The following is a 26069-nucleotide window of genomic DNA, read 5'->3' on the forward strand; positions in this document are numbered from 1 at the left end:
AGAGAACAAGTGGGCAGCGACCAGAGGGGAGAGGGAAGGGAATTTAAGGGGAAAAACGGGGAGGGATTTTGAAGAACAAGTATGAAAGACACAGGGATGAGGACTGTGGGGGGGAATGGGAGGGAGGTGGGGAGACGGGGCGGGGGGGGGCTGGGATGGGAGAAATTGACAAAAAAAACACTACTTGAAAAATAACTAAATAAATTTTAAAAAAAAGATGAATGCTTAGTGCATGTGTTTTAAGTCTAGTTTCCAATGTGAAGTGGACAAATCTGGTGTTAGATTTATTTGATTTTCTCTGTAGATAACTTAGTGTGTTGGGAAGTTCAGGTTTTATTATTTATCCATGGAATTCAAAACTTTTATCAAAATACAACTAGGGGTGGGTGTGTTTTCTATTCAGTTCTTCAGGAATCACGTGAGTGTCCCAAGCTACCAAATCAGGCAGAGCTCCATCTGTTCACTGTTTCAGGAATGGCTCCTCACCCCTCGGTTCCCCTTCGCCCTCTGGAACATGCTTGCCTGTCAGGTCATTTGCGTCAATCCTCTGAGCTTTTCTTTCCCTTTAGGATTTCCATCTCATGGTGGTTCCTCTCTTGATTGTGAGACATTGCTTTCATGTTATCTTTTAGGTCACTAATGTGAAGGCCTGTGTTCATAGGCTGAATTTTTTTTAACTCGAGAAATGGGTTTTTTGTTTCAAATTCCACAAAGTCTTTTCCAGTGCTCTACTCGAATAACTGTGAAGCTTTCGTGACTTACGAGTGAGTGAGGGTTCTCACTGGCTGCTTCCAACAGCTCTATTTCAACTCCACCTGCACCATGTCCACCTGGGTCTGTCTTCCTTTTATTCTTCTGCACCAGTTCTTTTTCTCACTGTGTCCTCCTGGTTTTGTTTGTTCAGTAGTCATGCCAAGTTGTCGGGTCTTTGTGGCTGGCACAGCAGTTTCTGCTCTTAGGGAGTGACATCGGGCAAACGAGCTATTTATGTACAAGGAAGATCTTTCTCTGTGCCTCTCAGTTTCCCTAACTGTAAGGAAACCTTCCCTAACCTCAAAAACCAGGACCGGCTCAGCTCCAGACTGCGCCTTCCCATCCTGGTCCTCTACAACTCTCGAATGTGCGCTGGAGCCTTTCTGCAAAGGGACTCACATGCGTCTTGTGGCTGAGCACTCACTGGGAAACGCAGCATTCCGGCCTTTCCAACTAGGCTACTCCAGCCCCTGCATCCTAGCTCCCACCTAGTGCAAAGCTAAACACCATCCACCCAGGAAGCAGTACTCAAAGATGCCAGGGCAGCCAGTTTTCTCAAACACACCCTCCAGCTACTGCCAGCTTGCCCACTGACAATGCTTAGAATGGAATATTCAAGTTTCCATACTTTCTCCCATCCCATTTTTCCGAATCTCCCAAGTTCACATAAGTTGAGTGAAGGCCCTTTTCAATTAATGGCAAGACTGGATATAATACATCAACTTAAAAGAAACTATTTACTTCCAGAGAACAATTCAACATATATCCAAAAATATGTGGCCTTTTTTTCCTCTCTTTGATCTATTATTCCATTACTAAATATCTAGCCTTAGGAAGTAATTTTTAATCAAAAAGTATTATACAAAGACTTTCATTATTTATAAAGCAACAAACTACAAACAACCTAACTGTCCATCAGTGAGAGAACGGCCAAGTGAAGTAACGACCCGCACCTAATGAAACAGGCATTAATGGCTTAGAAAATCATGTAATAACATAGAAAAATGCATCGAGTCATCTGTGAAGTGGTAAAGGGCACACATTCATATGCATTAGATGACTCTAACCATGAAACTATATGCAAAAATTATCAGGCAAAGGAAATATACCAACGTGCTAACAGTGGTTATATACAGGTTGTTTAGGGGAATTTTTTCAAATCCCTCCTTTTCCTGCTTCAAATTAAATATAGTAGGTAATAAAATGGTACTGAAAATACTCTTTGTAAACCATACACACACCTCAGTAAAGGACTGAGAATTGATTAAGTAATTGTGACATGTAAATAAATGGTTTCTTCAGAAGGGGTTTAAAGTGCTTATTGACAGTTTTCTGGGGCTTTAAACTCTATCTCAGCAAATGTTTTATGAGTAAACTCCATCTCAGCCCTCACTGGGATCAATCGGCTGCTCAGACAAATCTCTTGTGAAGCTGTTTACCTGTCTATCCCTGACATCACAAGGATACGGTGATAAAACAAGGTTTGACCTTGGGCACAAGAAAGCCCAGGGCTACAGGGCCACAGCCCGGCTTGGCTTCCCAGAAACAGTGTGGAGCAGAAATACCAATGGCACCTGTGGCCGAGAACCAGGTGACAGATGTGGAATGACATAAAAGCTCAAAAACCAGCAGCCAAAATAGAATTTACACATACTCAGACACCTTCCCTCCCAAATTCCTCTATAGAGAAACAGCAGGCACCTGGAACGCACAGCACACCCCTGCTCCTCTGCCACACTCTTCTGGCACCGCCTGCAGCAGGGGGCTTCCCCCACCCAAGTCTGGGTGAACACATTTTCTTTTAAATATGGTAACTTTCCCTGCTGCCAGCGGTACCTAATTATTTACATTATTTATGCTGTTTCCAAGTTGCTCCCAGCAGCTTTGCATAGCTGTGCCTAGACAAATGGCGTCCGACCGCCACCGGAAACCACTTTTATCGCTCATTTTTTTGGTGAAATGTCTGCTAAAGGGTTTTCTGTACACAGAGAGGCAGTGTTGGTTTCCTTTCCCCAGGCAGCAGAATCCCAGCTCTGTCGGGGGGGCCAGGAAGAGGTAAGCTTGTCTGAGCCAAGGGTCTGCAAACTTACTTTGCTGAAGGCCCAGGTTTTACCCTCTTGAATTCCTGCTCAATGAACTGATCCCACTAACTCCGTATTTGGGAACCGAACCTAAGGAATTCATTCTGAATTATAGGAGGGAAAGAGTAACCACATGAAGATGATCATGAGAGCTTTATTTATAAGTGGATTCCATCTAAATGCCCAACATAGGGGGATGTTTAATCTATGATTAATCAGCTTGATGGAAAAAATCTGTCAGTTATTCAGTGCTAATGAAGATTAGGTAATAGCATGAAAAGTGCTTAAAAACTTGCTTTAAAGCAGTGGTTCTTGACTGGGGACAATTTTTTTTTTTACCACCCAGGGGACATGTGACAATGTTTGGAGATAGTTTTGGCTATTATACAAGGGGCAGGGGGGTGGGGTTGCTACTGGCATTAGTAGGTTGAGGGCAGGGATGCTGCTAAACATTCGACACTGCATTGGGCTGCTCCCACCCCAAGGTATGATCTGACCCCAAATGTCAGTAGTGCAAAAAGAAAAAATTACACATGTATACAGACATTTGAATTATTACCACTATTACATTTCCATAAAAATGCGTTGGCCTGGAAAGGAAGGGAGCAGACGGACCAAACACTAGCTTTATCTACTCATCTCTTCCCCCAAATGATAAGATTATGTTTTCCACACAATTTGTGCTGCGCACAGTTTTAAAAAATGATTTATACAAAATAATATACATTGACATAAGTTCTTTAATGGACTTCTTAAGGACTTCAGATAGTTTTATTAATGATAAATTGGCAAATGCATAATTTAGTTTAAAAGAGTAGAACTAGAAGATGTGCTTATTCTCAGTAAGAACACATTGGCTGACCCAGTTGCATGGTAAAGGGAAAAACTTACATAAACTTTAATGACCAGGTATTTCTATCATTGGAAAAACCACAAAATGTGATTTTTTAATCTGTAATTCAAGGTCCAAGTGAAAACTATAATTTTTACATAAACACTGCATTTATTTTTGACAGTGTCCAAAGCACTACCCCTTAAAAATTATTCCAAAATGGAAAAACCTTCTATCATCTATCTCCTTATCCTTTTGCAACCAAATTTCATCATCATAAGCTTACTTTTTACCAACAAAAACTGATGCCTTGGCTGCCAATGAGGTCTAGGGCCCCCAACTAGTGTGCCTTTTAAGTCTCTACCTGTTTTTACTGCTTTCTGTCTCTCTTTACATGCTCTTTCATTCTGATGCTTCTAAAATGCTTTGGGGTATAAAACTATCGTGGTTGCAAGAACTGAATGTAAAGGAAGCAGCTATACAGAAAGGGCTAACGTTCTCTCTTCTGAATTGAGTTCATGAATTTTTACTGCATGGACTATGGCTGTTAAGAGAAATCCCCACCCTTGCCATCCTCCCTCCACATTTGGCAGTTCTCAGCTAGATTCTGGAAGTTCCCAAATAGGCAACTTCCAAATCACAGTGTAGTTCTTACAGCCAAAAGAACAACAGGACAGGCCGTGACTTCTCTACTCAGAGAACAACCAGACTGAGAAAACGAGATGCATATCCAGGGGCAGTGACCAAGCCCACATCAGCCTGCCGGGGGCCAGAACCATAGTCTTGCTAGGTTATCCCAAGAGAGCTGGACTGACCACAGAAATCCCCCAGGCCATGCTGGGTTTTGTGGCAAGGAAATGGAAAGATCTTGGGAGATTGTACTGGCCACATATAAGGCCTTGCAAAAACACACAGCAAGTGGATTTCATTCTGTGGGCAAGTCCATCAAGAAGATTCTGAACCTCCAGAATCACAGTAAATATCTCATTAAACCCAAGACCTGAGCTATACCTACAGCTTTGTGCTATGTTCTCAGCTACCTATTTCAGTCTCGAAAAGTTCAAGGAGGCCAAGCCCTTTCTTCTACATCTCAATAACTGGTCAATTAAAGCAGGGATTAAATGTCTTCAAGGCGTTGGCAAAATGAAAGGACCAAAAAGGCAGGCTTCTCCAATGACAGATAGAACCACAAGAGTAGTGCCGCTCAGGACGGAAAGCTGTGGTCTATGAACATCCTTCCCCATCGCAAGCCCTTATTGGATACTCTCGAGTTTTTTAAGGGATTACCCAAAACCAACAGGCAGAGAAACATGCAGGAAGGGTGAATGTATCTAGAAGGGCATTGCCTTTGCCTGGCTTTTCTGAAATGAAACTATGGGGAACTTCCAAAGAGCTTCACCTTTCCAACTACATATCCTACTCATAGACTCATATGGCACTCTCCAAAAAAGGATGGACGCTGGGAGAAAAAAAACGTAGGCCCTATGGGGAGATCTGTCACTGAAAGGAATTCTTTTCTAATGATGTGGAATGTTTGGCTAGATAATTCTCAATGGGTTTAAGCCCAGCAGCCAAGCATACACATCAACCACGTCTACCAGCAGATGTAGCTCAGGGAACCCTGAGGGGCTTCTCCACTCACCAGGACTGGCCGCATCTCACAGAAAACCAGGAGGGAAGCCAGCTCAATGTCTTCACTGTACCCATTCTTCAGAGGAACAGATCTAAATCCTGCAGCAGAAGGGAAAAACAATGCAAAGGCAGGTAATTAATGGCCCGTCCCCCTGACCATAGCTTTTTGGGGGATACCCAGGGACCACATGCTTAGTCCAAGGAGCAGAAAGGTCAGTGCCCCATACTGGGGCTGACTTTTGGGAAGCCAGAGGTCCTGTCCTGATGGTTACAGAGAGGTGCTCCAGAATGCAGGCTTGACTGACAGGTCCATACAGAAAAGGGGAGTTAAAAATATCTGCCAGCTAGAAATGAAAATGATTCACTCAGAAGAAATGAAAACCCACAGAACATTACACATCAAATTTAGAGTGACTGCAGCTGTGGTTCAATTCCTTAAATACTCCAGAGGCCAAAGATTCAAAGGAATAATGAATCCTCGCATCCATTTCCTCCACTTAGCCCTTTACAAAGCATAGGACCGGGAAAGTGTCTTTAAAGATTTCCAATGGGAAGAAATCTTTCTGTCCCTTGGCAGTTCAGAGCACTATTGATCATCCCCCTCTGAAAGCCATTCCCTATTTACTTAAATGTTAACTTAGAGGAGCGTTGAAGTAAAGCTGGATTCCCCTGCCACCACCAGCCATTAAGTAATGTTTAAGGCAACACATCTTAAAGGTTGGTTTGTTTCCTTGTTTTAGTTAAGTAGTGTAAAAGGACATACAGTAAAGGTCCTGGCTGGGTAGCTCAGTTGGTTAGTGTTGTCCTGATACACCAATGAATGCATAAATAGATGGAACAACCACTCTCTCTCTCTCTGCCCTCCCTCTCCCCTTTCCTCTCTCTAATTAATATTTTTAAAAATACAGAGTAGAAATGGAAGTCTCACTCCCATCCACTCATAATTCCGTATTCCACAAGGAACCACCGTGAACAGTATTATGTCAAAATAGTCTATGCATATGAGTTTCCTTTAAAATCGCAAAGGAGAGTACTCGGACCTAAGCAATTCTGAACCTTACATTTTTCATTTTAACCCTGTACCTTGGCGATTCACTATATGGCCCTATGTTGATTTGAAAGTTGTTTTTTAATTAAACTTTTAAATTTAAATAAATATAAAGTATTCTACTTAGTTATGTTAGTGTCAGGTATACAACATAGTGACTGGACATTTTTATACCTTATGATGTGATCATCCCACTCATTCTAGTAACTGTCTGGTACTGTGCAAACTTATCACAGTATTGTTGACTATTCCTCTTTACATTTTTCACCCATTCCCCCCATCATGCTCCCCTTCTAGTAACCCCCTTGGTCTCTGTTTCTATGATTCTGGTTTTGTTTATTTTTTTATATTCCACAAATAAGTGAAACCATGTTGTACCTGTCTTTCTCTGACTTGTTTCACTTAAAATCATTCCATGTTGTCTCAAATGGCAAGATTTCTTAAATGCTGCATAATATTCCATTGTGTGTAGGTGCATGTATCATATGTGCTTTATTTGCTGGACACTTAGATTGCTTCCACATCTTGGCTATCATAAATAATGCTGCAATAAATATAGGGGTGCACATATCTTTTCAAATTAGTGTTTTTGTTTTCTTCAGAAAAATACCAAGAAGTGTCATCTTCATACTGTTTTTCCATACTGACTACACCAACTTGCTGTCCCACCCACAGTGCACAAGGGTTCCCTTTTCTCCACATCCTTGCCAACGCGTTATCTGTTCACCTTTTGATAACAGCCATCCTGACTGGTGTGAGGTGATATTTCATTGTGGTTTTGATTTGCATTTCCCTGACTATTAGGGATATGGAGCATCTTTTCATATGTCTGTTAGCCACCTATATGTCTTCTCTGGAGAAATATCTTTTCATGTCGTCTGCCCATCTTTTGATCGGACTGTTTTTTTTTTTAAGTATGACATTTTTAAATTTAAATTATTTTATTGTTTAATTACAGTTCATATATTCTCCCCCCACTCCCTCCAAACCCACCTCCCTCCCTTGCTTCCACCCTCCCCCTTGGTTTTGTCCTTTATAGTAGTTCCTGAAAACCCTTCTTCCCACCGTATCCTCCCCCCTCCCCTCTGGCTATTGTTAAATTGTTCTTAATTTCAATGACTCTGTTTATATTTTGTTTGCTTTTTTCTTTTGTTGATTATGTTCCAGTTAAAGGTGAGATCATATGGTACTTGTTCCTCACCACCTGGCTTATTTCACTCAGCATAATGCTCTCCAGTTCCATCCATGCTGTCACAAAGAGTATAAGCTCCTCCTTTCTCTCTGCTGCATAGAATTCCATTGTGTAAATGTACCATAGTTTTCTGATCCACTCATTTGCTGATGGGCACTTAGGTTGTTTCCAGCACTTGGCTATTGTAAATTGTGCTGCTACAAACATTGGGGTGCATAGGTTCTTTTGGATTGGTGTTTCGGGGCTCTTAAGGTATAACCCCAGCAGTGGAATTGCTGGGTCAAAAGGCAGTTCCATGTTTCATTTTCTGAGAAAATTCCACACTGTTTTCCACAGTGACTGCACCAGTCTGCATTCCCACCAACAGAGCACTAGGGTTCCCTTTTCTCCACATCCTCTCCAACACTTGTTTGTTGAATTGTTTTTTGGTTGTTGTCATTGTTGTTACTGAGTTGTATGAGTTTCTTGTATCTTTTGGATATCAGCCCTTCATCAGATAGACCATTTGAAAATATATTCTCTCATTCAGTACGTCATCTTTTGTTTTGTTGGCTGGTTTCCTTCCCTGTGCAGAAGCTTTTTAGGTTGATGAAACCCTATTTGTTTTTGTTTCCCTTGCATGAGGGGGTATATCCAAATAGATATTATTCAGACTGATGTCAAATAGTTCACTGCCTCTGTTTTCTTGTAGGAGGTTTATGGTTTCAGGTCTTACATTTAAGTCTTTAATCCATTTTGAATTTTTTGTATATGGTGTAAGAGTGGTCCCATTCTATCGTTTGCATGTTTTTGTCCATTTTTACAACACTACTTGTTAAAGAGACTGTCATTACTCCACTGTATATTCTTACTGCCTTTGTCATATATTAGTTAACCATATAAGCAAGTGTTTATTTCTGGGCTATTCTGTTCCATTGATCTATGTGTCTGTTTTTGTGCCAGCACCACACTGTTTTAATTATTGTAGCTTTGTAATATACTTTGAAGTCAGGGAGTATGATATCTCCAACTTTGTTCTTCTTTCTCAAGATTGCTTTGGCTATAAATTTTAGAATTATTCTAGTTCTGAGAAGAATGTCATTCGTATGTTCATAGAAACTGCACTGGATCTGTAGATTGTTTTGGGTAGTGTGGTCCTTATAATGAGCGTGGCATATTCTTCCATTTATTTGGGTCCTTTTCACATTCTTCAGTGTCTTACAGTTTTCACAGTACAAGTCTTTGCTTTCCTTGGTTAAACTGATTCCTAAATATTTCATTCTTTTTGATGCAATTGTAAATGGAATTTTTTAAATCCTCACTCAAGGATACGTTTATTGATTTGAGAGGAAGGGGAAGAGAGAGTAACATGGATGTGAGGAACATCTATCAGTTGCCTCCCATACATGCCCCAATCAGGAATCAAACCCACATCCTCGACCTTGACTGGGAACCAAAACCACAACCTTTTGGTGTATGGAATGGCACTCCAATCAACTGAGCTACTCGGCCAGGATAGGAATTGTTTTCTCTATTTCTCCTTCTGATTATTCATGTACAAAAATGTGACAGATTTCTTGTATCCTGCTACTGTATTGAATTCTTTTACTATTTCTATTAATTCTTGGTGGATTCTGTATGGTTTTCTATATATAATATTGTCTCATCTGCAAATAATGACAGTTTTACTTTTTTTCCCCAATATGGGTGCCTGTATTTCTTTGTCTGACTGCTACATCTGGGACTTCCAATACTGTATTGAATAATAGTGGTGAGAGTGGGCATCCTTTTCTTGCTCCTGCTCTTTGAGGAACAACTTTCATGTTTGCACCATTGAGTATGATGTTAGCTGTGGGCTTGTCATATGTAGCCTTTATCAAGCTGAGGTAAGTTCCATCTAAAACTGCTTTGTTAAAAGAGTTTTTATCATTAATGGATGTTAAATTTTTTCAAATGTTTTTTTCAACATCTACTAAAATCATTATGAATTTTACCCTTGGTTTTGTCGAATGTAATGAACCACAGTACTTGTTTTGGGGATGAAGAACCACCCTTGCATCCCTGGTACAAATCTTATTTGATCATGGTGTATAATCCTTTTAATGTACTATTGAATATGGTTCACTAGTATTTTGTTAAGAATTTTAGCAACTACGGTTATCAGGGATGTTAGCCTGTAATTCTCTTTTTAGGTGGTGTCTCTCTGGTTTTGGTATTAGGATTGTGCTTTCTTTGTAGAATGAATTTGAAGTATTCCTTCCTCCTCTTCTTCTTCTTCTTTTTTTTTTTTTGTTTAACAGTTTGAGAAGGATAGGTACTAATTCTTCTTGAAATGTTTGGTACAATTCACCTGAGAAGCCATCTTATCCTGGGCTTTTTTTTGTTGGAAATTTTTTTATATTCTTTCAATATCATTGCTATTAATTGGTCTGTTCAGATTCTCTGTTTCTTCCTGGTTTAGTCTTGAAAGGTAGTATGTTTCTAGAAAATTTATCCACTACTTCCAGATTGTCCAATTGGTATATAATTGTTCAGAGTATTCTTTAATGATCTTTCAGATTTCCATGGAGTTTATTGTAACCTTTCATTTCTGATTTTATTTGTGTTCTCTTTTTTGCTTGATGAGTATTGCTAGAGGCTTGCCAATTTTATTTATCCTTTCAAAGAACCAGCTTTTAGTGTCATTAATCTTTTCTATTTCATTTATTTCCACTTTGATCTTTATTATTTCCTTCCACTTAGGGTTTTTGTTTGTTCCTCCTTTTCTAGTTTTATTAGGTGCAAATTTAGATTGTTTATTTGGGGTTTCCCCTCCTTGTTGACGTAGACCTTATATACCTATAAACATTCCTCTTATAACTTCTTTTGCTGCATCCCATACATTTCGTAAGGTTGTATTTTCATTTTCATTTGCCTCAAAAAGTGTTTGATTTCCTTTGAACCATTGGTTGTTTAGAAGCATGTTGTTTAATCTCCACATATTTGTAATTTTTCCACTTTTCTTCCTGTAGTTTTTTATTTCTAGTTTCATACCACAGTAGTCAGAAAATATGCTAGATATAATTTCAATCTTGAATTTATTGAGGCTTGTTTTGTGGAGTCGTATGTGAAAATGTTCCATATGCATTTGAGAAAAATGTGTAATCCACAGTTTTTGTATGAAATGCTCTATAAATGTCTATCAAATCAAACTGGTCTTATGTGGAAATTAAGGCCATTATTTCTATATCAATTTTCTGTCCATGTGAAATCTATCCACTGAGGTACGTGTAGTATTAAAGACCCCAGCTACTATATATAATATTGCTATTAATTTCTGCCTCTATGTCCACTAACATTTACTTTATATTCTTAAGTGCTTCTGCGTTGGGTGTGTAGGTATTTATAGCTGTCTAGCCTCTTCTTGGGTGGGCCCTTTAAAATTATGTAATGCCCTTCTCTGTCTCTTTTCACAGTCTTTGTTTTGCAGTCTATTTTGTCTGATATGAGTATTGCTACCCCAGCTTTTTGTTTCCATGTGCATGGAATATATTTTTCCAACCCTTCACTTTCAGTCTGTGTTTTTTCAATCTAATGTGAGTCTCTTATGAGCAGTGTATAGATGTGTCATGTGTTTTTGTTTATCCATTTTGCCACCTTATGTCTTTTGGTTGGAGTATTCAGTCCATTTACATTGAGTAATTATTGATAGGAATGTGCTTATTGACATTTTGTTAATTGTATTTTGGTTGTTTTTCTGGTTCCTCACTGCTCCTTTCTTCTTCTCTTGATCTCTTCCCTTTTAATTTGTTGGTTTTCTTCAGTGGTTTAATTGGATTGCTTTCTCTTAATGTTTTGTGTTTTTTAATTATATTTTATTGATTATGCTATTACAGTTGTCCTGATTTTTCTCCCTCCACCCAGCAACCCCCCCCACTCCCTCAGGCAATACCCCCACTATTGTTCATGTCCATGGGTCATGTGAATAAGTTCTTTGGATACTCCATTTACTATACTGTAATTTACATCCCCATGGCTATTCTGTAACTGTCTATTTGTATTTCTTAATCCCTTTACCTCTTCACCCATTCTCCCAGATTTTGGAGTGGGCCTCTTTGTGTCCATTTTGTTTGGGTCTCTCTGTGCTTGCTGGACTTGCATGTCCATTTCCTTTATGAAATTAGGGGAATCTTATTTTTTGAAATAGATTTCAAATTTCTTTCTCTTTCTCTTCTCCTTCTGGCACCACTATGAAGGGAATGTTGGAATGCCTGAAGTTGTCCCAGAGGCTGCTTACACTATCCTTGGTTTTTTTGTGGTTTTTTACTCTTTTTTATTCTTATTGGTCTGGTTGGTTGTTTTTTTGCTTTCTTTATGTTCCATGTCATTGATTTGAATCTTGGCTTCATCCATTTTACTACTGTTTCCCTGTGAATTGGTCTTTATTTCAATTAGGGTATCTTTCAATTCTGTGTCTTTATATTGAGGTCCTCACTAAGTTCCTTGAGCATCCTTATAACCAGAGTTTTGAACTCTGCATCTGATAGATTGCTTGTCACCATTTCATATAGCTTTTTTCTGGACTTTTGATCTGCTCTTTCATTTGGGCCGTGTTCTTTGTCTCCTTCTTTTGGCAGCCCCCCTGTCTTTATTTCTATGTATTAGGTGTTTTCGTATGTTTTTGCTATGATTACCATGAAGTTCACACACACACACACATATATATATGGATATATACAAATATATATATAGGTCTCTCTATATAGATATTTACATATGTATATATACACATACATATATATGCATATATATGTATGTGTGTGTATATATAGAGAAAGAGAAGCATTTATTTTAGATTCAATAATATTCTGAAAGCACTATATTTCTACTCCCCCAATATTTGTTTTTTGATGTCATATTTTATATTTTTGTTTAATGTATCCCTGATTATTTACTGTAGTGATAGTTAACTTTGCTACTATCTTTTAACTTTCATATTAGCTTTTTAAGTGGTTGATTCACTGTGATTATTATATATTTGCCTTTACCAGTGGTAAATTTTTCTTTCCTGTATTATTTCTGGTTATAGCCTTTTCTGCATTAAAGAAGACTCTTCAACACTTCTTGTAAGGTCAGTTTACTGGGTGTGAATTTCTTTAGCTTGTCTGGGAATATCTTTATCTCTTTCAATTCCAAGTGACAACCTTGTTGGATATAGTATTGTAGATTGTACATTTTTTTTTAGTTTCTTTTTTTTCAATTACAGTTTACATTCTATTGTATTCTGTATTAATTTTAGATGTACAGCATAGTGGTTAGATAGATTCTTTCTTTCAGCACTTTAAATATCTCCTCTACTACCTTATGGCCTGTAAAGTTGCTTCTGCAAAATTAGCTGATAATCTTATGGGGTTTTCCTTGTATGTGATTTCGTGTTTCATTCTTGCTGCCTTTAAGGCAGCAATCCTTAACTATTTATCCTTAACTTTTGCCTTCTGAATTACAATATGTCTTGATGTATTGTAGGTCTCTTTAGGCTCATCTTGTTTGGAACTCCCGGTTCTTCCTGGACCTGGATGTCTGGTCCTTCCCCAGATTAGGGTAGTTTTCAGGTATTATTTCCTCAAATATTCTTTCTGCTCCTTTCTCTCTCTCCTCATTTTATGGAATTCCTACAGTGTGTAAACATTAGGGCACTTGATGTTATCTCAGAGATCTCTTACTATCCTCATTAATTTTTTTTTTCATTTTGCTGTTCTAATTGGATGATTTCCACTATTCTGTCTTTCAGGAAGCTAATCCATTCTTCTGTATTAATCAATCTACTGTCGACTCCTTCCAATATATTCTTCATTTAAATTATTGTATTCTTCACCTCTGGCTGGCTCTTTATTACATTTTCTATCTCTTTGTTGAGGTGCTGAGTTCCTCTATTGTACTCTCAAGTTTGCTGAGCTTCCTAATGACCATTTCTTTTAATTCTTTACCAAGCAAACTACTTATCTCTGTTTCATTGGGTTTTTCTCTGGAATTTTTGTCTTATTCCTCCATTTGTGGCATATTCTTCTGTCTCCCCATTTTGTTCAACTTACTCTGTTTGTTCCCACAAGTTGAATGGAATAGATATCCCTTCCAGTCTTGAAAGAGTAGTCTCTGGGTAGACTGCACTGAATAGTTTTGGCAGTCTGGTTGTAGTTGGGGCAGGCATGCGAGGTACCTTGTGTGTTGCCTGGCCTGAAGGAGTGGTTCCAGATGGGGCATTCTGGTGTGCCTGTGCCTCCCTGGCATTTTAATCTGGGTGTTGCTACCTGATGTAGACGAGGCTGCTAGGTGCATTCTCGGTGTGCCCCATTGCTTTAACTGTCTGTGATCAGAGCAAGGTCTGGGTGGGGCTGCTTTGCATGCCTGTATCCCAATGCCCAGTTGCATGTGCACACACAGCTGCACTTCGCTTTTTCTGCTCCCTTTCAAGGTAGTGCTACTCCTCTGAACTCAGCTGCACCCCTTCAACTCTGCACAGCAGCCCTGTGGCTTTAATTGCCCACCCTTAGAGTAGGGTCTGGGTGAGACTGCTCTGTATGCCTGCTTTTCAGTGCCCTACTAACTGCTATTTCTCCAGGTGGGGCACCTTTCCTGCACATAGCAACACCCCTCTCACTCTGTGAGGGGCAGCTTATGGGTGGGTACTGCAAAGTTTTGCATGTGGATTCCTCAGTGTTTTTGCTAGTTCCACACTCTGTCCAGGCAAGGAAGCCCCTTGTGTGTGCAGCCTAGTGAGTGTGCAAAGCAGAACCCTGCTGGATCAATCTCCTGGTGGAGGTATCCTTTGTATGCAGCTATGGTGTCTTCCTCTTTCTGCTGGCTCCAGCTCCAAGAGGGGTACCTGGGGCCTGCAGGTCAGCCAGAGATCCTGGATGAAGCTCCTGCCCACTGTCCACCTTTGGGGGAAATGTAAGCAATGGTGCTCAGTGGTTCCTCCAGTCCTGGGTTGTTTGCTCAGCTCCCGGGGAGCTGTCATGGTACCCCAACCTTCTCCATGTGGTCACTTTCTATTACTTGTGTAGATGCTTTTCAATTGGCTCACAGTTGTGTCTCAAGAGGAACAGCTCTGCATATAGGTATACATATTATATATCCTTGGAAGGGGGCAAGCTCAGCGTCCACCTACACCACCATCTTGGGCCCACCTCTCTGACTTGAAAGCTTTTTATTTGCATTGTATCTACTGATTCTCAGGACAAGCAATACTCAAATTAGGGCACTCCCACTATTCCACCATTCAGGTTTTGGCTTATTCAATGATTAGCCTTATTTGTCTTAGAGAACCTTTTATACTATGTTATAACCTTTACCATCTACTGAATCAATTGTTTTTCACTGCTTAAGATGAGAAAATTGGCATGCTGACACAACCCTGTACCTTCTCTCCCTCTTTGTGCCAACTATATTATTTCTAAATCAACATAGTATTACAATATGTTTGTTCCATTTTGTAACCATAATTCTTCCACAAGGTAGGCTTGGTTATATTTTTCTGACATTTATACAGCAAGGCTAAAAGTATTACAAGAAGCACTTGTACAATCACTACCTAGATCTCACCATTAACCTTTTACTACACTTGTTTTATCACATTTCTCCACCCATCAACCTATCACATGTATTTCAAAAGTAAGATGAAGATTTTGTACATCGTATACTTTCCCCTGAATGTCAGCATGCATCTATCTCATTAACTAAAGCTCAGTGTTTGTTTGTTTATAGTGTTCTTTTTCTGATATAAAATTGGCACACACAATGAAATGCACAATTTATTTTTAAAAGTGTCCAATGCTTACCACCTTTTTACTGAACATTTCCATTAGCTAAATTTGTCTTTTTTGCTTTCTTCAGTTTGAACTCATGGACATATCCCTGAACTGTGCATGTTTGAACACACCTGCCCTTTAATTTTATGCTTGCGTGACAGCGAGGGGGTATAAAACCCTGAGGTGTTACTCTTTTCCCTGGAGGGCTTGTGGGGACATTGTTCTCCCCGAATACTGCTATAGGGAAGTTTTCTGAGGGAGTTACTCCTTACACAGGTGATGGGAATTTTGTCGTCGGTTGGTTTGTGGGTTTTGCCCGGATACCCACAGACTTCTTGCAGTCTAGCCCCGTGCTTCTTCAACTTCGATATGAACCACCTGTGGATCTGATTACAGTGCACATCCTGACCCTGGAGGTCTGGGGTGGGACTGAGCTCCTGGCTGGTCTGTGGACTCGGGGAAGAAGACAGTCTAGGTGTGGATCAACTATTACAATGCAGTGGGATCTGAGCACTCCCTGGTGTCCAAGGAGCCCACCAGGCAGCCCGTGCCCTCCAGCTATTGTTCCAAGCAGAGCGGTCCTGTTGCACTCAGTGCATGCCTCCAGATGGGGGCCCTGTCCCCTCTGCGTCTCCAGCTCCAGGTACCTCTTCTCCCTGCCCAGGTCCCATGCTTATGAGTGGCCCTTCTTGCATATTGGGAAGTAGGACTGAAAGGGGTTTGCCAATTTCAGCAAAAACTGTTTAATTCTGTTTTTATTCTTGTTGCGTCACAGAGGAAAGGGAGCTAGAGACATCTTTGGAAGAGTGAGCAGTATTTTGGCTCCAGAGGAGTACAGGAAGCCTGGAGAGCAGGAAGAACATGGGTTTGAAGTCAGACGTCCTGGCTTCGCACCCAGCTCTGGTCTTACAGGTGTGTGACCTTGAGCAAGTTAATTAACATCTCTAGGCCCCAAAGTGCTTCTATTTAAAAAGCAGAGATGATAAAAACCTCTTTCACAGGATTGCTATAAGGATTAGAAGAGAAAGAGTTTAAGGACCTAACACAATAAATGATGTTTTTCTTCCTGAGCTCCAACTGGCTTAAAAGCTTAAGCATATCCCTAATGACAATGGGCAAAGTTTATTTTTGAGTTCAGAAGGCCCCCAATGCCTTATGCACATTGTATTTCATTCCCTCCATAAATATGGATGTGCCAGGCACTGTCAGGAGAGGGAAAGGAGAGGTCTTACTGAGACTCTCACAGTTGGGTGAAGGGTCACAGTTTTCATCATCCTTGAAGCTTTATGCTTTGTTTGTTAAATCTCCAAGCTAAGTCATAGCATTTTCTAGATGAACTGATACAATTTGGTGGCTGTTGAGGAGGATTCATCAAGGCACTGGGAGGGGCTGCCTTGCTCACATACCTTATCCTTCAAGTGGACAGGGGTTAGGAACAGGTTGGCATAGTTACCATAAACAGGAATCTGTCCTGAACGTTATTTATTTTAAAAGAGGCAAATTACGAGCCCTGGCTGTGTGGTTCAGTTGGTTGTGGAGGACTGTCCATATAGCTAAAGGTTACAGGCTTGATCCCCTGTTGAGGCATGTACCGGAGGCAACCTATCAATGTATCTCTCTCTCTAAAGATCAATAACTATATCTTCAGGTGAGGATTAGAAAAGAAAAAGAACCAATATACAAAGTTAAGAACTGCACCTAACTTGCTGGATTTAACGTCATTTACAATGTAGTGGGCAAGTAATCCAAGTGAGGTTGCCAAATATTCGGCCTCTGGGACTTACAAAGAAGTACCTGTTGTTCTTATTAGAGTAAGTTAGGACGCGGGGTGTTCCTAAAGTGCTAAAAGGCAGTTTAAACATTTTTTAAGTTCTTGCTTAATCTATGAATTCATTTCCATGATGGTAAGAGGGGCAGGCTCAGTCTAGCTGTTTTCTCAAAATGCCACCCACGGAGCTGGCTAAACACACAGGGTCCTAGATCCCAACCGGAGCTGCTTGAGTCCCACCGAGGAATGGACTCAGGAACCTGCATTTTCTAGCTGGGGTCCCAGCATGTCTACCTGGGCAAGTGCCCAGTGGTGGGAATGATCAGATTTATGATTTAAAAAAACAGGACCCAAGGACTCCAAACAGGAAGAGAAAAAAGACTGTGTTTGTATATAAATCACTAAAACAAGAGTGACCTTTTTCTCTTGAAAAATAATGCTTAGAAAACAGGGAAACAGTGACATCGTGAGGAGTCCAGAAGGATCTGTGCTCTAATGTCTCAAATACAAAGGAAGGAGAAAGGGAACTGAACATCAAGGGAGAGTATTTGGCAAACACCACACAAAATCCAGCAGGTAAGTAAATGAGACAAACTGTATACAGGAAGCAGCACCAAGCTCACAGTGCTGCTTCCCGTATCTCCTCCCGAGCATCTTCCAAGCTTGGAGGGGTGGGTCTGAGTCTCCTGATTCTTAAGAGCTGGTCACATGACCCAGCTTGGTTTGTGTTTTGGAAGAAAAAACAACTGTTCCACTTTTATAGAAGAGAAGAACGAAGCTCTGAAAGCTTCAGCCACTCGCCCAGAAGACTCAGGAGAGGTGAACCTACAACTGTAACTCCCACCAGCGGCTGAGGGCCTTTTCCTTCCCAGCTAGGGAGAGGGAGGGAGCTCCAACCAGACACAGGCTTCTAACCTTTCCAAATGAAATCACATCACAGTGCCAGGTGGAAAACCAGCCAGGTGTCCAATTTTGCACATAGACGTCCGACTTTGAAGGGCCCAGCATCCCGTCTGGTCCTCTCCCCCCTGCGCTAAACAGTAGGCTGCACATGTGCCAGCTCAGGGAAGTACCACGAGATGAGCTGTTCCAGCCACCTAATCAGTTTTGCAATGATTTCCTAAAAGCCAGGAAAAATGCTTTTTATTCTTTTTAAAGCCATCAGCATAGGCCAAAGAACAATGCTAGCCCAAACTGAACATCTTAAAAGTCGCTTACCTGATTTGATTCCTTTAATGGGGTAAGTGGCATGTGCGAGAAAGTTGGGATCACTGAACATATCTTCCTCATACACCACAAAACGCAGAAACGCGAGGTTTGGATCATAAATTTCAAACGTCACCTTCTCCTGTGTTGGAGCCCAAACAGGGCTTAGACCATTGTCATCTGGAAGGTGATCAAAGCTTATTAGAGGCCCTGTTCGTGCTGCCCCCTCCTGGAAAAAAACATCTCTACATTCATCAGCTTTGAATCTCCTTAGCAACCGTGTAAATATGCATCTATGCCAAGGTCTGAGAAAATATTAATAATCTTTTTCCCGGTAGCAATCCTGGTAAAGCTGTTGTCACAGGCCTGAGTAAGGAGGGGGAGGACCCCGTATCCCTTTATATGGCTCCCATCTCAACTTCCTGGGATGTGGAAGGGGGGGGCTCGGAGGAGGCAAGAAGGACCGAGGTGCATTTGGGCATCTGAAGAGTTAGAGCCAGCATGGGTTCTGTAGTTGTCAGGGGAGAACCAGCCTCATAGAGCAAGGCAGGCAATCAACCTGCCACCCTTCACAAACGCCAGTTTCACCAGTCAGCGTGTGAGTTGTCCTTGGGCCACCTTTCACGGGGGGGCCGTGACCCAGGCTTCAAAGGGCCCCCAGTTCATGGTTTCTTCCTGGCTTAAAATGGAAGAACACACGTTTGTCTAGGCCTCCCTGCCCTCTGTGGGAAAAGATCACCCAGGTCAGGCTGCAGCCTTTGGGTCAGACAGTCACCTCCTTTGTGTGTCTCTGCTTCTTGGGCTTGACTACAGAGGTAAAGCAGCCGGGGCTGCCGCACAGGGAACCAGAGCCTTGCTGGCTGGAGTTACAGGCAGAATCACAGTACTGGGTACAAGTCCAACTATTTAATCATCGGGTCCTCTGTTTCCCCTCCCGGAGCTGGACTGTAGTGAGCAAGAGGGATGAAGGGAAAGACCCGAACAACCAAAGTGCATTACAGAATTTCCAGGGAAGGGCAACCCCAACATGGGACACAACTCACTTGAAGTGTGAGAGAAGGAAGGACCCACACAACTTACTCACAACCGTCGTCTTAAACTTGTTGTTGTCATATTCAGCTCCACATATTTCCACCTCCACAAAGGGACATGCGATGCTTCGTCCAGGCTTGGGAAGGTGGCGAGCCCCAAGGACCTAGGGCACCAAAGGTGAGTGCTGGGATTCTCCCAGGCCGTTGTGGAAGGAGCTAACAAGTTCTAGCTGGGAGGTGGTCTAGCAGGGAGCTCATTTTTGGTTCTAGCATCAGACTATATGAGTTCAAAGCCAGCCTCAATTTCTTTATTGGGGAAGTCCTAACAACCTTTTGAAGCGGATACCACCCCTGTTTCCCCCCCACGGATGAGGAAATGGGGGTGGAGAGCTGGGTGGATCCCCAGAGCTGTTCAGATGAGCCAGGATCAGAGCACCCTGCTGCCATCAAAGTGAACAGGTGTGCCTCACCTGAACACAAAACACATCCTGCCCAGGCGCCGGGGGGCACCTACAGCTACAGAGCATTTAATCACTTGATTTCCCAACTCTGAGAAAAGGCTAGAGGAGTGTGTGATTTTCTTTTAAAGGCCTTTGGATACAAATGCTTCATTTTTTTTCTTCCTAAGAAATGCAGTTTATTTTTCTACCTTTTGTATTTTCCCAGAGAGGAAAAAATTAAAATTCTCACAAAACTTCTCTGAAAGTTGAATTTTTAAAAGCTTTCACCCTTACACTGTGGGGACAAACTCTCCCTCCATGGAGACCAAATGGCCATTTCCCCACATGCTTTCTTTCCCTCTTTTCCTGGCCAGAGACGATCCTTGCCAGGACCCAGGAGAACCCCCCGTGAACTCTCAAGCCATGTCTGGATGGTGATGGTTTAAACAAGACGACAGGCATCACTAGGCTCAGGGCTGGGCCTCCCAGTGCCACCCTTGCTCCCTGGGCAGGGGAGGACAGCAGGGCCTCACCTTGACCGTCAAGGTCATCTGAATCTTCCTCTGGGACTCAGGTGGCATGGGGTCGTACTTATCCGTCCTCATGCTCTCGGGTTGCAGGACGTAGCCGGTCCTCCCATTGAGTGAGAACAAGGCCTGATTCATCTGCATGTACTTGTCTGGGAAGGAAAGGGAACCACTGAGGTAAGTCTGGCAGGAGAGGCTGGCCTCTGGGGCTGGTGGGCCACGGTTTACACAAGTGATTACCCCCCAAAATAATATGAGCCAGTTGTTAAAACACGTACGTAAACTCAAAGAAAATATGGGTTTTTAAAAAATCCACTGGAAACCCTTATTACTGGAAGAAAAACATGGACTTTTAAAAACATCTCAGACCAGGAAACACCTTTCCAAGTATGACACCAAATCCAGAACCATAAAAAAAATTACAAACCACTCAAAGCTAAAAATGTCTACATAGAAAAAAATTCCATAAAAGTTAAGTCCTTTTAACTCAAACAACAGATAAATAAATACATCTAAAGCTGACCCACGGAGAGAGCTATTGATAAGTGCTTCCTACTTAAGAGAAAAACTAGTTCATGTGACTCAAAATAAGGGCAACACCAATGAGGAAAGTTTTTTAATGACAGTGTGATGGCAACTTTCATCTATCAGATGGGCAAAGATTGATCAAACTAAGCGAGTGAAGTTATGCCAGAAGGGTGTATTCAAATGCTCTACCAGTCTGCATTCCCACCCACAATCTCTAGAGAAGCACATGGCCGAGGGTCTCAGCTCAGGCACCCCTGGACACATGTGTTCAGTGGTTGTCCTCAGGGCAGTTGATTGAAATGCTAGTGCTGTTTAACGCACCCTGCACATCTGAGAATTGTCTCACAGATGCTCACGGAAGGCAGTGCCATCTGGAATAGCAAAGGATGGGGAATAACCTAAGTGTGCCTCAGCAGGGGCCTGGTTAAATAAATGATGGTTCTAGTCAGTGGAATCCTATGCAGGCATAAAAGCAATAGAAAGGAGATAACTGATAAACAGATCCCCAAAAGAGACTTAAACAACAACAAAGGTACAAAACACTGTGATTTATGCTACTGTTTATGTAAAAAGAATTTCGCATGTTGATTTTCTACAGCATGTGAATCTCTCTGAAGGAAAGTCTGAGCATGAAGCCCTCAAAGACAGATGTACCAGGAAGAAAGACGAGTACAGAGGAAGCTACTGGACACCTTGATCCAGCTGTGCCTGAAACTGTACAACTCCTAGGCTTTTTAAAATATGTAAGCTAATTAATTTCTTTTCTTTCTTAAGCCAGACTAACTCAGTGTCTATCACTTGCCATCATAGAATCTGCCGAATACAAGTGCCTACTGTCAGATGTGCCCATCAGTCCCCTTAGTCACTCTATTCAACTGATGAGCCTTACACTAGCATGCTGGTTGAACCAGTTCCTAAGACAAACCACAGGCACTGGGACAACATATTCCACCAGAGGCCCCAGAAGTCTGTGCCTGGAATGACACTTCCATCATCTTGGATTTACTGGCCACAAGCTGTCGCCCTTACCTGGGGTCTGGAAATTGAGTGCCACCATTTGGGAGCCACATAGCCAGAGGCGGAAGGGATCGTAGTTGGAGGAGTCCACCCTCTGTCCCTTCGGGTAAACGCGGGTCAGGGCCTTCTGATTGTACTTCAGGAGATCGATGGGTTTCTGCCTGACGACACTGTCAGCCTTCGTCTCCACAAAGGAACGGATTTCTCGGAAGTCAGGATTTTCTGCGCCAAGAGACAGAGTCGCCGTTTATCGTGTGTCTCATGCATTATCTGAATGTGAAGATTCATAAAATGAAACCAGGAAGCCCTCTGACAAGACATGCACATGGGCCTGATGCCAGTCCCATAACTGGGACTGCTGTGGGGTCCTGGCTATTAAAAGGGATCCCAGTGTTCCCACAGTCTTTTCATCTAGGATCATTGTAATGTTCTTTTTGTTTAAAATTACTGGCAGCCCCGCACAAGAAACCACCAAAGTGGTACAAGTATAAAAAGGGGGAGGGTCAGGAAATGGCCTCAGGGATCAGCAGGTAGGAGGAAAGTGGATTCTCCCCTCTTAGGAATGGCTTCCTCACCAGAGATGCCATAGGTTCAGATGAGTGAACCGAGCCTCCTGGTGGAGGGAGAATGAACTGCCTGCAGGAAAGGCTGAGTGAGAGAAGGGGGAGAATAAGTGGGAGGAGAGGGAGGGGAACATGCAAACAATTCTATGCTTGGGTGAAGCTTTGCTCCTTTATGTCCTGCTGTGGTGGAAGAGCCCATAAACCTGCAAAGTGGAGGTGCCTGGGGAACAGCCTCCTAGTGACCATTAATTCTGGGGTTTGGTGCTGTTCCTCTGGTCCTTGGTCCTAGAATCACACATTCCTGAGACCAAAGATAGGATCTGCTCCAAAGGTTCAAAGAAAGGAGGAAGGAAATGTGAATGGGATAATTCTAAAGTCAAAGAACTAGCTACATTGAAGAATTTGGTGTAAGTGATTTTTGAATCCTTCTGTGCCTTATATGGCAAAGGGAGCTTTGCAGATATGACTAAATTAAGGAGCTTGCCATTGGGAGATTATCTGGGCCCTAAATGTTACCACAGACCCTTTTAATAGGGAGTATTTTGACTACACAGAAGAGAAGGACATGTGACCAAGAGGCAGATTGGAATGATGCAGCCACAAACCAAGGAATGCTGGTGGCCACCAGAATCCAGAAGGAGTGGCTGAAATCTGTCCACACCTTGATTCTAGCCTAGAGATACTGACTCTGGCCTCCGGGACTGAGAGAGTAAAAATATGTCCTTTTCTGCCACCAAGTTTGCGGTAACTTATTACAGTAGCAGTAGGAAACTGCCCTGCCCCTGAGAGGGTTGTTCTCCTTAGGTGTCAGGAGGGCCTGTGTAACTAGCACCCTGGCTCTGAGGACAAATGAGAGGGGAAGCTCTGCCTAGAGCAGTTAAGAATGAGCAGGAGCCACACTGGCTGTGCCCTGTGACAACGCCAGACTCGGAGGAACAAGGGTTTTCACCATGTGGGGAGGCGGAGTCGTGGGAGACAGTACCTAAGTTGTCTTTGGTCTTGCTGGTTGGCTTGCAGTAGACGACCAGGTCCGACAGCTCGATGGCGATCGACTGGTTCTTCTCCCAGTACTTCATGTTGTTCTCCTGTTTGGGCCAACTGTCTTTAGTCTCGGCCGTCTGGCCAGCACCCAAGGGATCCCAGTCCCCAGCCCACCTGGCATGCTTTTCTCCCCTCTGACTGCCGTCTCTCCTCGTGGCCCTCCTGCACACTCAGATCTTTAATGTGGTTGAATGTCTTCCTTTCCCCTGTCCCTCCTGTCTTTCCTTCTCTTCCTGTCGAAACTCTTGACCAAGTCATTTCCACCCAGGATTGCGGTCACCACACCACTCTCCTTAACCCTCTGCTGGCCTGTGAACCACTGTTCCAGTTCATCCAATTCTAGTTCTCCAAGCCCTTGACCTCATGTCCTCCTGGGCTCTGGAGAACACAGCATCCTTGTCATAAATTGCTGGCCTGGGCACCCCTCCTCTCTGAGGCTGAGGCAATGTGCACAGTTCCCGCCTGCCTCTGATTTCTCTAAAATGCCCCAGAGCTCACAGCTCAGGTCCCTGGAACCACAGCAATGACCTCCTGGCTCCTCAGCCTACAGTCCCCATCCTCCCGCCTCTGCTGTTCCATCAGATTCCTCCTGCTCCTGGACCCTTCCCAGATCATGCCTTCTCCAGGAAGCCTTCCTGGATAACTCCAGTCAGAACTTGGAAAAAGATATTGCTTCCCTCAAACCTTCGAGGATGCTATTTCACCCAGGCCTGGCCTGGCTCAGCCTCATACTGCCCTGCACTGATGTCATTAATCACTACAGCCCAGACCTTGTTTCCCCACTGAGACATGTCCCCTGAGAGCAGGCCCCACGGGTAGCAAGTGTTCAGGTGACGGGGAGAAAGAGGGGATATGGAACACAGTGGTAAGGACGGTGGGGACTGGAATCAGAGACATGGGTTTGAAAGCTGACCCTGCTATTTATTACCTGGGTCAGCTGGGCAGGTTATAGGCTCGCTCTCTGCACCTCAGTTTCCTCAACTGTCAGGTGAGGCTAACACGAGTACCCCACTCCTAGAGAATTAAACAAGGAGGCCTTGGCACCCCTCCAGGCATGTGGCAAACAACAGGTGGGGGATGCTCAGGTTGCTCCAGAAATGTCCCCCAGACAATGATGGACAAAGTCCACTCTTTAAACAGGCAGGTATAGGCACCAGATTTCTTCTGGAAGAATGCCTTCACCCATGAGTGCTCACATAAATCCTGGGGGCACGGTGGACCTTAGCAATCAGTGACCAGCAGAAGAGCCTGTTATATGCGCCCTAGAAATGACCATATCACCAGGACAGATTTCAGTGTGACCAGAAGCCTCCAAAATTTGTTCTAGCAGCTAGCTCATCTACGCGCGCACACACACACACACCTAAATGGAAGGTCACCAGCCCTTCCCACACTTTCTCAATGCAAGCCACAGCCACAGCGCTGAGGCCAGAGGGCGTTGCAGTAGGTGGGATGGGCCCGGAGTGAGGCAAAGAGTCAGCTGCATAGTCAATAGGAAAATGCCGTCAGGGAAACAAAGCCTTAGTTATTTTCGGACTTTGGGTGTTTTCTCCTAGACCTTGTGTCAAATCGGCTTGGTGATTTCCCCGGGGGGTTGTTAGCAAACAGGAAACACAGCAACAACACAGTTCGGCTCTAATGACAGAAGGACTGCTTTCAATGTGGGGGGGGTATGGGTTGGGGGGAATACCTATATGGTGAATCATGGAACTTTGACCTCACAAAGCACAAAGCAATGGCAAGTTATAGACTTCATTTTTTTAAAACCTTAGCAGAAGACATTATCAGTTTAAGATGAAATATCAGTTGCTTCCTCAGAATCTTGTAACCATTACTCTCCAGACTGGCAGATTTTGCCCGTCGGACCCTCTCAGAATATGAAGTCGCAGCACATTTCCTTGGTCAGGCTTTGGAAGCTCACTAACTAGATGGATTTTGGTGGCTGGTCTTTTTCCATGGACTAAAGTGGGCCAGAGATGGTGCAGAATCACAGGGCCCTGAGCATGTCTGCAGGGACAGGCGCAACTGGGAGGCCAGGAGCCCCGAGCAGTAAGCGGAGAGCTCACGCACGCACACACGCATACATGCACACAGCTCTCCCAGAGGCAGATGGGGCCTCCTTCCTCCAGCCCCCACCTGCTCTTCTTACAGCTGGTTGGGCCCAGGGCAAGACTCAATCAATTCTGCTGACTCCTGTTTTTTAACCCTTCATAGGCAATAAGACTTTTCCATTTTTTTCTAATGAAATCTTAACGGATGTAAAAACCAATTAAAGAGGAATGTAGATCAAAGGAGCCTTGAACAGCGAGGCTTAACTTCAGAAACCATGCAGGTGAGGAGAAAAAAAGGGCAGAGAACCTTCAAGTGAAGTCACATTTTTTCCATAAGAAGTGGAGGGCCAGGACGCAGCTGGCAGAGTGTCCTCACCATGGGTGCGACTCTGCGCCCAACACTCAGCCCCCCTTTCAAGAGAGGTTTGGGTCCCTGAGACCCAAGGCTCCAGAGAACAATTGCTAAGGGCTTTCTCACTAGTGCTTTTCTCCATCCTCAGCTTTAGTGCCCAGAATCACAAATACTAGAACATACTTAAGAGGGTCACATGCTGGCAAATGGCGCCATACAGTTCATGATGACAGCTATTCAA

The 26069-nt window shown here is 43.0% G+C and overlaps 1 protein-coding gene across 1 annotated transcript in view; it reads right to left on the bottom strand.

The window, feature by feature from the left end:
• PLCG2 (phospholipase C gamma 2) overlaps window positions 1-26069 on the bottom strand; it is a 149127-nt gene that overhangs the window by 14228 nt on the left and 108830 nt on the right. The window contains exons 26-31 of the mRNA XM_037142454.2: window positions 23367-23469; window positions 21834-22043; window positions 20283-20428; window positions 19359-19473; window positions 18291-18458; window positions 5309-5397 (exon numbers count right to left, since the gene is read on the bottom strand). Of these exons, the coding sequence (XP_036998349.2) occupies window positions 5309-5397; window positions 18291-18458; window positions 19359-19473; window positions 20283-20428; window positions 21834-22043; window positions 23367-23469 (831 nt within the window). The remainder of the gene's footprint in view (window positions 1-5308; window positions 5398-18290; window positions 18459-19358; window positions 19474-20282; window positions 20429-21833; window positions 22044-23366; window positions 23470-26069) is intronic.

The sequence above is a fragment of the Artibeus jamaicensis genome, unplaced genomic scaffold (assembly GCF_021234435.1).
Source record: "Artibeus jamaicensis isolate MK-2021 breed Jamaican fruit bat unplaced genomic scaffold, CSHL_Jam_final contig_464, whole genome shotgun sequence".
In the NCBI taxonomy this organism is placed as follows: Eukaryota; Metazoa; Chordata; class Mammalia; order Chiroptera; family Phyllostomidae; genus Artibeus; species Artibeus jamaicensis.